Raw genomic sequence first — 14,136 nt, 5'->3', positions numbered from 1 at the left:
CTGTTACACACACACACCAGCAATCTTCACATCACGTCCGGCTTAAACATCCATCAACGTGATTATGCAATAGTTTCTTCTGATTCAGAGTGGCAGGTAGCCTAGTGGATAGAGCGTTGTGCCAGGAACTGAAAGGTTGCTGGTTTCGAATACCTGAGACGACAACCCAAATTGGCTCCAGGGGCGCTGTGCTACTATGGCTGACCCTGTAAAACAACACATTTCACTGCACCTACAGTACCAGTCAAAAGTTTGGACACACCTACTGATTCAAGAATTGTTCTTTATTTTTACTATTTTCTACATTGTAGAATAATAGTGAAGACATCAAACTATGAAACAACACATATGGAATCATGTAGTAACCAAAAAAGTGTTAAACAAATCCATATATATTTTATATTTGAGATTCTTCAAAGTAGCCAGCCTTTGCCTTGATGACAGCTTTGCACACACATTCTCTTAACCAGCTTCATGAGATAGTCACCTGGAATGCATTTCAATTAACAGGTGTGCTTTATTAAAAGTTAATTTGTGGAATTTCCTTCTTAATGCATTTGAGCCAATCAGTTGTGTTGTGACAAGGTATGGGTGGTATACAGAAGATAGCCCTATTTGGTAAAATTGCTCAAGTAAGCAAGGAGAAACAACAGTCCATCATGACTTTAACACATGAAAGTCGGTCAATGTGGAAAATTTCAAGAACTTTGAAAGTTTCTTCAAGTGCAGTCGCAAAAACCATCAAATCAGACCTTACAGTGAAATGCTTACTTACAAGCCCTTAACCAACAATGCAGTTTGGAGAAAATACCTAAAAAAAAGTAAGAGATAAGAATATCAAATAATTAAAGAGCAGCAGTAAATAACAATAGCGAGGCTATATACAGGGGGTACCGGTACAGAGTCAATGTGTGGGGGCACTGGTGTCGAGGTAATTGACATAAAATGTACATGTAGGTAGTGTTATTAAAGTGACTATGCATAGATAATAACAGAGAATAGCAGCAGCGTAGAAGGGGGGGGGGGTGCAAATAGTCTGGTTAGCCATTTCATTACCTGTTCAGGAGTCTTATGGCTTGGGGTAGAAGCTGTTTAGAAGCCTCTTTATACCTAAACTTGGCTCTCCGGTACCACTTTCCATGTGATAGCAGAGAGGACAGTCCATGACTAGGGTGGCTGGAGTCTGACAATTTTTAGGGCCTTCCTCTGACACCGCCTGGTATAGAGGTCCTGGATGGAAGGAAGCTTGACCCCAGTGATGTACTGGACCATACGTATTACCCTCTGTGGTGCCTTGCGGTCGGAGGCCGAGCAGTTGCCATACCAGGTAGTGATGCAACCCATCAGGATGCTCTCCATGGTGCAGCTGTAAAACCTTTTAAGGATCTGAGGACCCATGCCAAATCTTTTCAGTCTCCTGGAATAGGTCTTGTCGTGCCCTCTTCACGACTGTCTTGGTGTGCTTGGACCATGTTAGTTTGTAGGTGATGTGGACACCAAGGAACTTGAAGCTCTCAATCTGCTCCACTACAGCCCCATCGATTGGAATGGGGGTGTGCTCGGTCCTCCTTTTCCTGTAGTCCACAATCATCTTCTTTGTCTTGATCATGTTGAGGGAGAGGTTGTTGTCCTTGCACCACACGGTCAGGTCTCTGACCTCCTCCCTATAGGCTGTCTCATTGTTGTCGGTGTCATCAGTAAACTTAATGATGGTGTTGGAGTTATGCCTGACCGTGCAGTCATGAGTGAACAGGGAGTACAGGAGGGGACTAACCACGCACCCCTGAGGGGCCCTCGTGTTGAGGATCAGCGTGGCGGATGTGTTGTTACCTACCCTTACCACCTGGGGGCGCCCCATCAGGAAGTCCATGATCCAGTTGCAGAGGGAGGTGTTTAGTTCCAGGGTCCTAATCTTACTGATGAGCTTTGAGGGCACTATGGTGTGATGTGTGATGGCGCCGGAGGAGATGGCTGCCATCTTATCGGCTCTTAACCAACCATGCTATATTGTTTATTTTTTTTGCGTTGTTCATAACTTGTTTCGTACATAATGTTGCTGCTACCGTCTCGTATGACCAAACAGAGCTTCTGGACATCAGAACTGCGATTACTCACCTCAGATTTGACAAATAGTTTTTCTTCAATGAGTCAGACGGGAGGGAGATACTACAGACACTTGACCTGTCATTCCCTGGAGAAGAAAATTGAGATTTTGCGGAAAAAGATCAGGGTGCCTTGTGAGGATCAGGCGACGAGCGCCTAATCTGTCTTTGCCTTCCGTCCTGCTAGCTACCGTTCAATCGCTGGAAAATAAATGGGACGAACTGAAAGCACTTATATCCTACCAATGGGACATTAAAAACTGTAATATCTTATGTTTCACCGAGTCGTGGCTGAACGACGACATTAAGAACATACAGCTGGCGGGTTATACACTCTATCGGCAGGATAGAACAGCAACTTCTGGTAAGACACGGGGCGGGGGCCTATGCATATTTGTAAACCACAGCTGGTGCATGATATCTAAGGAAGTCTTGAGGTTTTGCTCACCTGAGGTAGAGTATCTCATGATAAGCTGTAGACCACACTGTCTACCTAGAGAGTTTTCATCTGTATTTTTCGTAGTTGTCTACATACCACCACAGACCGATGTTGGCACTAAAACCGCACTCAATGAGCTATATACCGCCATAAGCAAACAGGAAAACGCTCATCCAGAGGCGGTGCGCCTAGTGGCCGGGGACTTTAACCTCTATGGGCTAGGTGGGACGCAAGCGTCCCACCCGTGGTGCACTCCATCAACAGCAGGTGCATTTCAAGAGCGGCAAATTTGAATCCAAATAAATGTAAAAATTCAAATTTTTCAAACATACAACTATTTTACACCCTTTGAAAGATAAACATCTCCTTAATCTAACCACTTTTTCCGATTTCAAAAAGGTTTTACGGCGAAAGCATAAATTTAGGATAGTACATTTACAAGAGTTGTGTGTAATGTTGTGCCAATTCAAAGACAGGCGTCACCAAAACCATAAAATCAGCTAAAATTATGCACTAACCTTTTACAATCTCCAACAGATGACACTCCTAGGACATTATGTTAGACAATGCATGCATTTTTAGTTCTATCAAGTTCATATTTATATCCAAAAACAGCGTTTTACTGTGGCGTTGATGTTCAGGAAATCGTTTCCCTCCAATAACCGGCATTCAAGTCAGCACCACAAATTAAATAATTAAAATTAGAAAACATTGGTAAAATATTATATTGTCATTTAAAGAATTATAGATTTACATCTCTTGAACGCAATCAACTTGCCAGATTTAAAAATAACCTTACTGGGAAATCACACTTTGCAATAATCTGAGCACTGCGCCCAGAAAAATACGCGTTGCGATACAGACTAGCCGCCATGTTGGGGAGATCTAAAATCGAAAATACTATGTAAATAATCCATTACCTTTGATTCTCTTCATCAGATGTCACTTCCAGGTATCACAGGTCCATAACGAATGTAGTTTTGTTCAAAAAAGCTCATCATTTATGTCCAAAAATCTCCGTCTTGTTAGCACATGATCTAAGCCCGCCGGACTTCACTTCATGAACGAGGGGAAAAAATATATTTACGTTCGTTCAAACATGTCAAACGTTGTATAGCATATATCATTAGGGCCTTTTTTAACCAGAACATGAATAATATTCAAGGTGGACGAATGCATTCTCTTTTATAACGTATTGGAACGAGGGTACCCAACATGAACTCGCGCGCCAGGTGTCTAATGGGCCATCATCGTTCCATGGCTCTTGTTCGGTCAGATCTCCCTCCAGAAGACTCAAAACACTTTGTAAAGGCTGGTGACATCTAGTGGAAGCAATAGGAAGTGCCAAAATATTCCTCAGCCCCTGTGTTTTTCAATGGCATAGGTTTAAAGGTAATACAACACATCAGGTATCCACTTCCTGTCAGAATCTGTCTCAGGGTTTTGCCTGCCAAATGAGTTCTGTTATACTCACAGACACCATTCAAACAGTTTTAGAAACTTTAGGGTTTTTTCTATCCATATATAATAAGTATATGCATATTCTAGTTACTGGGTAGGATTAGTAACCAGATTCAATCGGGTACATTTTTTTATCCAGCCGTGCAAATACTGCCCCCTAGCCCTAACAGGTTAATGCAGGGACACTTAAATCAGTTTTAACTCGTTTCTATCAGCATGTTAAATGTGCAACCAGTGGGAAAAAAATTGTAGACCACCTTTAATCCACACATAGAGACGCGTACAAAGCCCTCCCTCGCCCTCCATTTGGCAAATCTGATCATAATTCTATCCTCCTGATTCCTGCTTACAAGCAAAATTAAAGCAGGAAGCACCAGTGACTCGATCTATAGAAAAGTGGTCAGATGAAGCAGATGCTAAATTACTGTCTGTTTTGCTAGCACAGACTGGAATATGTTCCGGGATTCTTCCGATAGCATTGAGGAGTACACCACATCAGTCACTGGCTTTATCAAAAGTGCATCAAGGACGTCGTCCCCAAGGTGACTGTACGTACATAACCCAACCAGAAGCCATGGATTACAGGCAACATTTGCACTGAGCTAAAGGGTAGAGCTGCCGCTTTCAAGGAGCTGGACTCTAACCCGGAAGCTAATAAGAAATCCTGCTATGCCCTCCGATGAACCATCAAACAGGCAAAGTGTCAATACAGGACTAAGATCAAATCGTACTACACCGGCTCCGACGCTCGTCGGATGTGGCAGGGCTTGCAAATTATTACAGACTACAAAGGGAAGCACAGCTGAGAGCTGCCCAGTGACACGAGCCTACCGGACGAGCTAAATAAGTTCTATGCTCGCTTCGAGACAAGTAACACTGAAACATGCATGAGAGTATCAGCTGTTCCGGACGACTGTGTAATCACGCTCTCCGCAGCCGATGTGAGTAAGACCTTTAAACAGGTCAACATTCACAAGGCCGCAGGGCCAGATAGATTACCAGGATGTGTACTCCAAGCATGCGCTGACCAATTGGCAAGTGTCTTCACTGACATTTTCACCCTCTCCCTGTCTGAGTCTGTAATACCAACATGTTTCAAGCAGACCACCACAGTCCCTGTGCCCAAGAAGACTAAGGTAACCTGCCTAAATGACTACCGCCCCGTAGCACTCACGTCTGTAGCCATGAAATGCTTTGAAAGGCTGGTCATGGCTCACATCAACACCATTATCCCAGAAACCCTAGACCCACTCCAATTTGCATACCGCACCAACAGATCCACAGATGATGCAATTTATATTGCACTCCACACTGCCCTTTCACTCCTGGACAAAATGAACACCAATGTGAGAATGCTATTCATTGACTATAGCTCAGTGTTCAACACCAAGCGTTATGATGAAACTGGCTCTCATGAGGACTGCCACAGGAAAGGAAGACCCAGAGTTACCTCTGCTGCAGAGGATAAGTTCATTAGAGTTACCAGCCTCAGAAATTGCAGCCCAAATAAATGCTTCACAGAGTTCAAGTAACAGATACATCTCAACATCAACTGTTCAGAGGAGACTGTGTGAATCAGGCCTTCATGGCCGAATGGCTGCAAAGAAACCACTACTAAAAGACACCAATAAGAAGAAAAGACTTGCTTGGGCCAAGAAACACGAGCAATGGACATTAGACCGGTGTAAATCTGTCCTTTGGTCTGATGATTCCATATGTGTTATTTCATAGTTTTGATGTCTTTACTATTATTCTACAATGTTAGAAAATATTTATTTTTTTTAAACTTGAATGAGTAGGTGTATCCAAACTTTTGACTGGTACTGTATATTAGAACAGTATACATGAACCCAATTTTAGCTTCAAGATGCTGTCAATTTGAAAAATCAGGAAGTAAATAGTGCTGATTTATTGGCATATTGAACCATGTCGCACGCCGTAGTTTAAAACCTCAATGGATAGTGCTAAAACAATGACGTCATATCTGAATTCTGCCAACTTTATGCATGTTCACCATTAAAGCCCTCATTAATACAGGAACAGAGGTTGTGTGTCTTAACACCTTCACTCGTGTTTATGTCATCTTTACTTGTTTATTTAATGTCTTTTAGTTCTGACTAAGAACCTTAGCTGCGAGGTTAGTAGAGCTTTAACATAGTCAACATTTTTTTAAAGTGTGATTATTTATGCAGAACAACCTGATTTTACCTGTAAGATTCTGCCCATGTTAGTCCTCCATCCTGTTTTTCTCCCTTGAAGTTGGGAAGCACCTGACCACTAAGGAGGAGGTAAAAGGGATCCACTGGAGCTCGTGGACGAGTGTGATTGGTCCAGAGGTGAGTGGGATCTGGCCCAAGTACACCAACATCAGTGACGTAAACTCTGTGGATGCCAACTACTGCAGCGCTGTGCTGGTTGCTGGAGATGACTTTGGCCTGGTCAAACTGTTCCGCTTCCCCTGCCTAAAGAAAGGTCAGTAAATGTTTTTGCAAATATACAATGTTGAGAGAAGGAATTGTGTTGAACACTCCCCTTCTCTCATTTCATGTTGACTAGTTTTTCTTTCCCTGATGTTGTGCACAGGGGCAAAATTCAAAAAGTACATTGGCCACTCGGCCCACGTGACCAACGTGCACTGGTCTCACGACCTGCAGTGGGTGTTGACCACCGGCGGGTCTGACCATTCTGTGTTCCAGTGGAAGTTCCTGCCTGAGGGCATCATGAATGGAGGACTGGAGACCAGTATACCACACGGTACAGTATACTGAGAGAATAAAACATTAAGAACACCTTCCTAATATTGAGTTGCACCCCATCCCTTTTGACCTCAGAACAGCCTCGTCGAGGCATGGATTGTTTTATACACTCAGTGTAAACCCAGAGGAACCTGGGGGTTTTAAATGTTTATGAATGTACTGTATGGTTCTAATGAGAGGCCCCATATGGTCATGTAGAGCTGGTGCTGAAGTATTCTTGGGTAGATTTGTGTCTGAGCTATATGATGTAATAGCACAACAGTGCTTAGGGAAGTGACTACTGTACACAATATTCATGATCTTGTCAAAAGCCAATGTAATGAGTGATTGTTGCACCAGTGAAAATCTGTTTCCTTGCTGTCTCCTGGTATCGGTTCCCTCTAGATGGCCATGCAGACTCCAACAGTGAGGAGTCTGACTCTGATGTGTCTGATGTCCCGGAGCTGGACTCTGATATCGAGCAAGAGACCCAGATCAACTACGACCGACAGGTGGGTGTGTGGAGCTCACAGACACTGGATGGAGTGCTATATGGGTCAGACAGAGAGTGGGTGATATCAGGTTTAGAGATGATACACCACGTGAGGGACACTGACAAAGTTCTATAACAGATGCCTTACATTGATGCTGCGTTTGAGGTAGAGAGAGAATGAGTGTCAGTACAGGTGTCAGATCCTAATTTGACCAGTTTGGTCACCGTAGCAAAATAATCAAATTAAATTGATTTATATAGCCCTTCTTACATCAGCTGATATCTCAAAGTGCTGTACAGAAACCCAGCCTAAAACGCCAAACAGCAAGTAATGCAGGTGTAGAAGCACGGTGGCTAGGAAAAACTCCCTAGAAAGGCCAAAACCTAGGAAGAAACCTAGAGAGGAACCAGGCTATGAGGGGTGGCCAGTCCTCTTCTGGCTGTGCCGGGTGGAGATTATAACAGCACATGGCCAAGATGTTCAAATGTTCATAAATGACCAGCATGGTCAAATAATAATAATCATAGTAGTTGTCGAGGGTGCAACAAGTCAGTAACACAAGAGTAAGTGTCAGTTGGCTTTTTCATAGCCGATCTTTGAGAGTATCTCTACCACTCCTGCTGTCTCTAGAGAGTTGAAAACAGCAGGTCTGGGACAGGTAGCACGTCCGGTGAACAGGTCAGGGTTCCAGCAGGTCTGGGACAGCAGGTCTGGGACAGGTAGCACGTCCGGTGAACAGGTCAGGGTTCCATAGCTGCAGGCAGAACAGTTGGAACTGGAGCAGCAGCACGGCCAGGTGAACTGGGGACAGCAAGGAGTCATCAAGCCAGGTAGTCCTGAGGCATGGTCCTAGGGCTCAGGTCCTCCGAGAAAGAAAGAAAGAGAGAAAGAGAGAATTAGAGAGAGCATATTTAAATTCACACAGGACACCGGAAAAGACAAGAGAAATACCCCAGATGTGACAGACTGACCCTAGCCCCCTGACACATAAACTACTGCAGCATAAATACTGGAGGCTAAGACAGGAGGGGTCAGGAGACACTGTGGCCCCATCCGATGAAACCCCCGGACAGGGCCAAACAGGTAGGATATAATCCCACCCACTTTGCCAAAGCACAGCCCCCACACCACTGGAGGGATAATCTTGATTATAAAAAATAAGTGATACTTTCTAACGGGGAAAATGTGTTTTGATAGACTACAGTAGACAAGTTTAAGAGTAAGCTTTAGTGAGGAAAAGAGAACTGTGGGTTTTCAGTGTTTCTTTAAATGTAAATCACGATGGCGCATTTTAACTTCCTGCAGCGCATGAAAATTATGTGATAACAGAGTGATCAAATTAAGATAATACATATCTATTTGAGAATGACAGTTGAATAAGAGGAGAATATGCCCCCATTATAAAATGCTGTCAGAAAGAGAGAGAGACGACAACACACTACTCAAAGCCTAAACAATACCTTGTTAAAATACCCTCCAGTAAGTTGAGAGAGAGTAAATTGTTAGAACACCAACATCAGTCAGTGTTATCTGGATTGAAATAGCCCGTGTTAGCCAGAATGCCTCCAGCCATGATCTAGGATCCTGAGAAGTCCTGAAAGTCAATCAAGGTACCGAGTGGAGATATTCTGATATTGATTGATGTGAGCAGAGCAAGGCAGACGGAAGGGGAGATAAGATATTTAAATAGGCTCCTCTCAGTGGCTTTGAATGGGCTCAGCGCTGACTGAGGCTCTATTTTGTCGGAGAACGGCTGGGTTGCCATAGCATCCGTCACAAGCCTTATCTCCACTGGCAGCTGGGTCTGCATCTGTTGGCCTGACGGTGCGGGTTGCTGCCACACGGAGCGCTGCGGGTTTGTGCCACACTCAGCGCTGCCATATGTTCTCTGGAGATACCCAGCCGTCGGCACCCACACTGCTTCATGACAGAACAATGAGTCGCCAGTTCAAAGTTTCAACAGTGGGGACAAAATATTATTTTCTCTGCTTCTCTTAAGACTTAATTTTAGTCCTCATGTAATACTTTGAAATATTTGTTTGATATCATTATTCGGTGGGTCCTATATCAGTCAGACAGTGGAGGGTAGCAGGTTGACAAATGATGCACCGTATGAGGGACTGATGTTTCAGATGTAGAGGACTGTGTGTTGTTGTTACAGGAGGACTGTGTGTGATTGTTACAGGAGAACATAGTGTGATTTACAGGAAAACTGAGTGTGATTGTTACAGGAGGACTGTGTGTATGATTTACAGGAGGGCTGTGTGTGGTTGTTCCAGGAGGGCTGTGTGTGGTTGTTCCAGGAGGACTGTGTGTGGTTGTTCCAGGTATATAAGGAGGACTGTGTGTGGGTGTTCCAGGTGTATAAGGAGGACTGTGTGTGGTTGTTCCAGGTGTATATGGAGGACTGTGTAGTTGTTCCAGGTATATAAGGAGGACTGTGTGTGGTTGTTCCAGGTGTTTAAGGAGGACTGTGTGTGGTTGTTCCAGGTGTATAAGGAGGACTGTGTGTGGTTGTTCCAGGTGTATAAGCAGGACTGTGTGTGGTTGTTCCAGGTGTATAAGCAGGACTGTGTGTGGTTGTTCCAGGTGTATAAGGAGGACTGTGTGTGGTTGTTCCAGGTGTATAAGGAGGACTGTGTAGTTGTTCCAGGTATATAAGGAGGACTGTGTGTGGTTGTTCCAGGTGTATAAGGAGGACTGTGTGTGGTTGTTCCAGGTGTATAAGGAGGACTGTGTGTGGTTGTTCCAGGTGTATAAGGAGGACCTTCCCCAGCTGAGGCTGCAGAGCAGAGAGAAAAAGCAGCAGGTCGGCTCCCTGAAGCGCCAGAGAGGCCCAGACGAAGCCCTTCGTCTCAAGTTTGTCCACGGGTAATGGGTTCTTACTGTATGACAGGTCTTATTGGTCTCATGATCCTCAGAAACATAGTCATACGTGGGTTTTAGGTATCATCTTCTCAAAGTCAAATTGATTGAGATGACAAGGACAGATTTATTGTATTGAGATGAAATTGGGTATTTCCATCATGAAAAAAACTATCTTCCTCTGAAATGTACCTGTGCGTCAGCTGTTTGAATATGTAAATCCCTTTTCAAAGCTGTAGTTTAAAAAAAAAATTGGTGTGAAGCAGTTTAAGTTACTGATTCAGCACTAGCAATCCTTTAAGACTTCGCTATAGCAGCTCTAATACTCCCTTTTTGTAAAATTTAAAGACCTCACAGTGGGGGAGGGAGCAGTCTTTCAGCGTTTGAGCGATTAAATAAATGCCACACATGACACATTTGATTAAAATTCCCCACACACACCACAGGGTTCATCAGACACTCTTAAATAGGCCATGTGGGGAGAGACGGCATATGAACTGTGATTTCAGCTCTTCTCTGATTGTCACTTTCTCTAGTCAGCTTTCCCTAGGTGGATTTAACTCCGCTTAATTTAGTATAATTGTGATTGTTCATTGTGTTTGCAGTCCTGTGATCTTTTTTTCACTCGCGCTCTCTCTCTGTCTGTGTGTGTGTGCGCATGCGTGCGTGCGCGTGTGTAGGTACCGTGGCTACGACTGCAGAAACAACCTGTTCTACACCCAGGCCGGGGAGGTGGTGTACCATGTGGCGGCGGTGGGCGTGGTCTACAACAGAGAGCAACACAGTCAGCGGTTTTACCTGGGCCACGATGATGACATTCTCAGTCTGACTGTACACCCACTCAAAGACTATGCAGCCACTGGACAGGTTCTCTCTCTCTTTCTCGCTTTCTCTCTCTCGCTTTCTCTCTCTCTCTCTCTCTCTCGCTCTGCTTTATTGTCAGGAATGGGTGGTTGCCACTGTTGCCAAAGCAATGTATATGAAGCACAGGAGGTTGGTGGCACCTTAATTGGGGAGAACGGGCTCGTGGTAATGACTGGAGCACAATGGGTGGAATGGTGTCAAATACATCTAATACATGGTTTCTATGTGTTTGATGTCATTCCATTTAGTCCGTTGGAGGGGAGGACCATAACATTATGTCTGAGCAATAATATATATCAACAAAAACAATCATACACACTCTCTCTCTCTCTCTCTCTCTCTCTCTGTGACTCTCTCTCTGTCTCTCACTCTCTCTCTCTGACTCTCTCTCTCTCTATCTTTCTCTCTCTCTCTCTCTCTCTCTCTCTCTCTCTCTCTTTCTCACTCTCACTCTCAATCTCTCTCTCACACACTGATCTTAATCACCTCTTTGTGAATGTGTCCAGGTTGGCAGGGATCCAGCCATCCATGTGTGGGACATCCAAACCCTGAAGTGCTTCTCCCTGCTCAAGGGCTTTCACCAGAGAGGAGTGTGTGCTCTTGACTTCTCCGGTATGGCTAATGTGTTTTCCTGGGCCAAAAATGTTTTATTTTGTAAATGTGTTGGTGATCTGTCCCTAGTCCGTTATGATTTCAAACTAAGAGTAGCTTGTTGTTCCTCTATGTGCAGCGGATGGGAAGAGCCTGGTCTCAGTGGGCATTGATGATCACCACTCTATCATATTGTGGGACTGGAGGAAGGGCGAGAAGCTGGCCACTGCAAGGTACTAAAAGCTTTTACACACCAGCTGAAAGCTGCTATTAGTGTGATCAGTACATTTAGACATTTAGAGTTATTACACAAACAAGGTTTTATAAAGTAGTCCAGCTAAGCCGGGTTCAAATCGTTTGAGTTTTCTATCAGATACTTTAGCTGCACTTGAATATACATACCTGGCACATTGGAACCTATGGTATAGGGTCAAAAGTGCAAACCCCGCCATACTCCAGGAAGGCTCCATCAAGTGCTCAAAGTATTGAAAATATATCAAATACTACTTGGACTCAGGTCTGTTGTCTTAATGTTAACACATTTGTAGGGACAGCCAGGAGTTTTCTTCTGACCGCATGAACAGACCATGAAACACATAAGGCTCTATGTATTTGAGAGGAAGTGGATATTCTATCTCTGTTCTTCCCAGGGGACACAAAGACAAGCTGTTTGTGGTGAAGTGTAATCCTAGCCTCATGGACAAGCTGGTCACAGTGGGAATCAAACACATCAAGTTCTGGCAGCATACAGGTCTGTCCTACTGTTCTGCCCGACTGTCTCTTTCATACTATCTGTCTCTTTCATACTATCTGTCTCTTTCATACTATCTGTCTCTTTCATACTATCTGTCTCTTTCATACTATCTGTCTCTTTCATACTATCTGTCTCTTTCATACTATCTGTCTCTCTCATACTATCTGTCTCTCTCATACTATCTGTCTCTCTCATACTATCTGTCTCTCTCATACTATCTGTCCCTCTCATACTATCTGTCTCTCTCATACTATCTGTCTCTCTCATACTATCTGTCCCTCTCATACTATCTGTCTCTCTCATACTATCTGTCTCTCTCATACTATCTGTCCCTGTCATACTATCTGTCTCTGTCATACTATCTGTCTCTGTCATACTATCAGTCTCTGTCATACTATCAGTCTATCTCATATTATCAGTCTCTGTCATACTATCAGTCTTTATCGTACTATCAGTCTCTATCGTACTATCAGTCTCTCTCATACTATCAGTCTCTGTCATACTATCAGTCTCTCTCGTACTATCAGTCTCTCTCGTACTATCAGTCTCTCTCGTACTATCAGTCTCTCTCGTACTATCAGTCTCTCTCGTACTATCAGTCTCTCTCGTACTATCAGTCTCTCTCGTTCTATCAGTCTCTCTCGTACTATCAGTCTGTAGCGTTGGATTAGTCCGTAGCGTATGATCAGTCTGTAGCGTACGATCAGTCTCTCTCGTACTATCAGTCTCTCTCGTACTATCAGTCTCTCTCGTACTATCAGTCTCTCTCGTACTATCAGTCTCTCTCGTACTATCAGTCTCTCTCGTTCTATCAGTCTCTCTCGTACTATCAGTCTGTAGCGTACGATCAGTCTCTCTCGTACTATCAGTCTGTCGCGTACGATCAGTCTCTCTCGTACTATCAGTCTGTAGCGTACGATCAGTCTCTCTCGTACTATCAGTCTCTCTCGTACTATCAGTCTCTCTCGTACTATCAGTCTCTCTCGTACTATCAGTCTCTCTCGTACTATCAGTCTGTAGCGTACGATCAGTCTCTCTCGTACTATCAGTCTCTCTCGTACTATCAGTCTCTCTCGTACTATCAGTCTCTCTCGTACTATCAGTCTCTCTCGTACTATCAGTCTCTCTCGTACTATCAGTCTCTCTCGTACTATCAGTCTCTCTTGTACTATCAGTCTCTCTCGTACTATCAGTCTCTCTCGTACTATCAGTCTCTCTCATACTATCAGACTCTGTTATACTATCAGTCTCTCTCGTACTATCAGTCTCTCTCGTACGATCAGTCTCTCTCGTACTATCAGTCTCTCTCGTACTATCAGTCTCTCTCGTACTATCAGTCTCTCTTGTACTATCAGTCTCTCTTGTACTATCAGTCTCTCTCGTACTATCAGTCTCTCTCGTACTATCAGTCTCTCTTGTACTATCAGTCTCTATCATACTATCAGACTCTGTTATACTATCAGTCTCTATCATACTATCAGACTCTGTTATACTATCAGTCTCTATCATACTATCAGACTCTGTTATACTATCAGTCTCTATCATACTATCAGACTCTGTTATACTATCAGTCTCTCTCGTACTATCAGTCTCTATCATACTATCAGACTCTGTTATACTATCAGTCTCTCTCTTTCTAGCTCCTCTCCTCTCATGTCCCTGTTTTTCTTTCAAGTATATCCTTCCAGGTGTTTTCACACTGTGATTCTGTCTTTAGGAAAGTGATCCACCCTGACATTTTCTTAATGAACATTGGAACAACTCTGTCTGTCTTGTCAGGCGTGGTATGTTTGTGGAAATCAATTGATGTATGCATGAGTTTCTAATGGTG

At 43.8% G+C, this 14,136-nt stretch overlaps 1 protein-coding gene across 2 annotated transcripts in view; it reads left to right on the top strand.

The window, feature by feature from the left end:
• Window positions 1-14,136, top strand: part of LOC106577113 (echinoderm microtubule-associated protein-like 6) — a 158,527-nt gene that overhangs the window by 77,312 nt on the left and 67,079 nt on the right. For both annotated transcript variants that reach the window (XM_014154859.3, XM_082964859.1), the window contains exons 10-17: window positions 6,262-6,474; window positions 6,586-6,756; window positions 7,143-7,249; window positions 9,984-10,102; window positions 10,777-10,963; window positions 11,467-11,572; window positions 11,691-11,784; window positions 12,202-12,302. In XM_014154859.3, coding sequence (XP_014010334.1) covers window positions 6,262-6,474; window positions 6,586-6,756; window positions 7,143-7,249; window positions 9,984-10,102; window positions 10,777-10,963; window positions 11,467-11,572; window positions 11,691-11,784; window positions 12,202-12,302 — 1,098 coding nt within the window. The remainder of the gene's footprint in view (window positions 1-6,261; window positions 6,475-6,585; window positions 6,757-7,142; window positions 7,250-9,983; window positions 10,103-10,776; window positions 10,964-11,466; window positions 11,573-11,690; window positions 11,785-12,201; window positions 12,303-14,136) is intronic.

This window comes from Salmo salar, chromosome 18 (genome assembly GCF_965601325.2).
Source record: "Salmo salar chromosome 18, fSalSal1, whole genome shotgun sequence".
In the NCBI taxonomy this organism is placed as follows: domain Eukaryota; kingdom Metazoa; phylum Chordata; class Actinopteri; order Salmoniformes; family Salmonidae; genus Salmo; species Salmo salar.
This window is presented reverse-complemented; position numbering and strand designations above follow the sequence as displayed.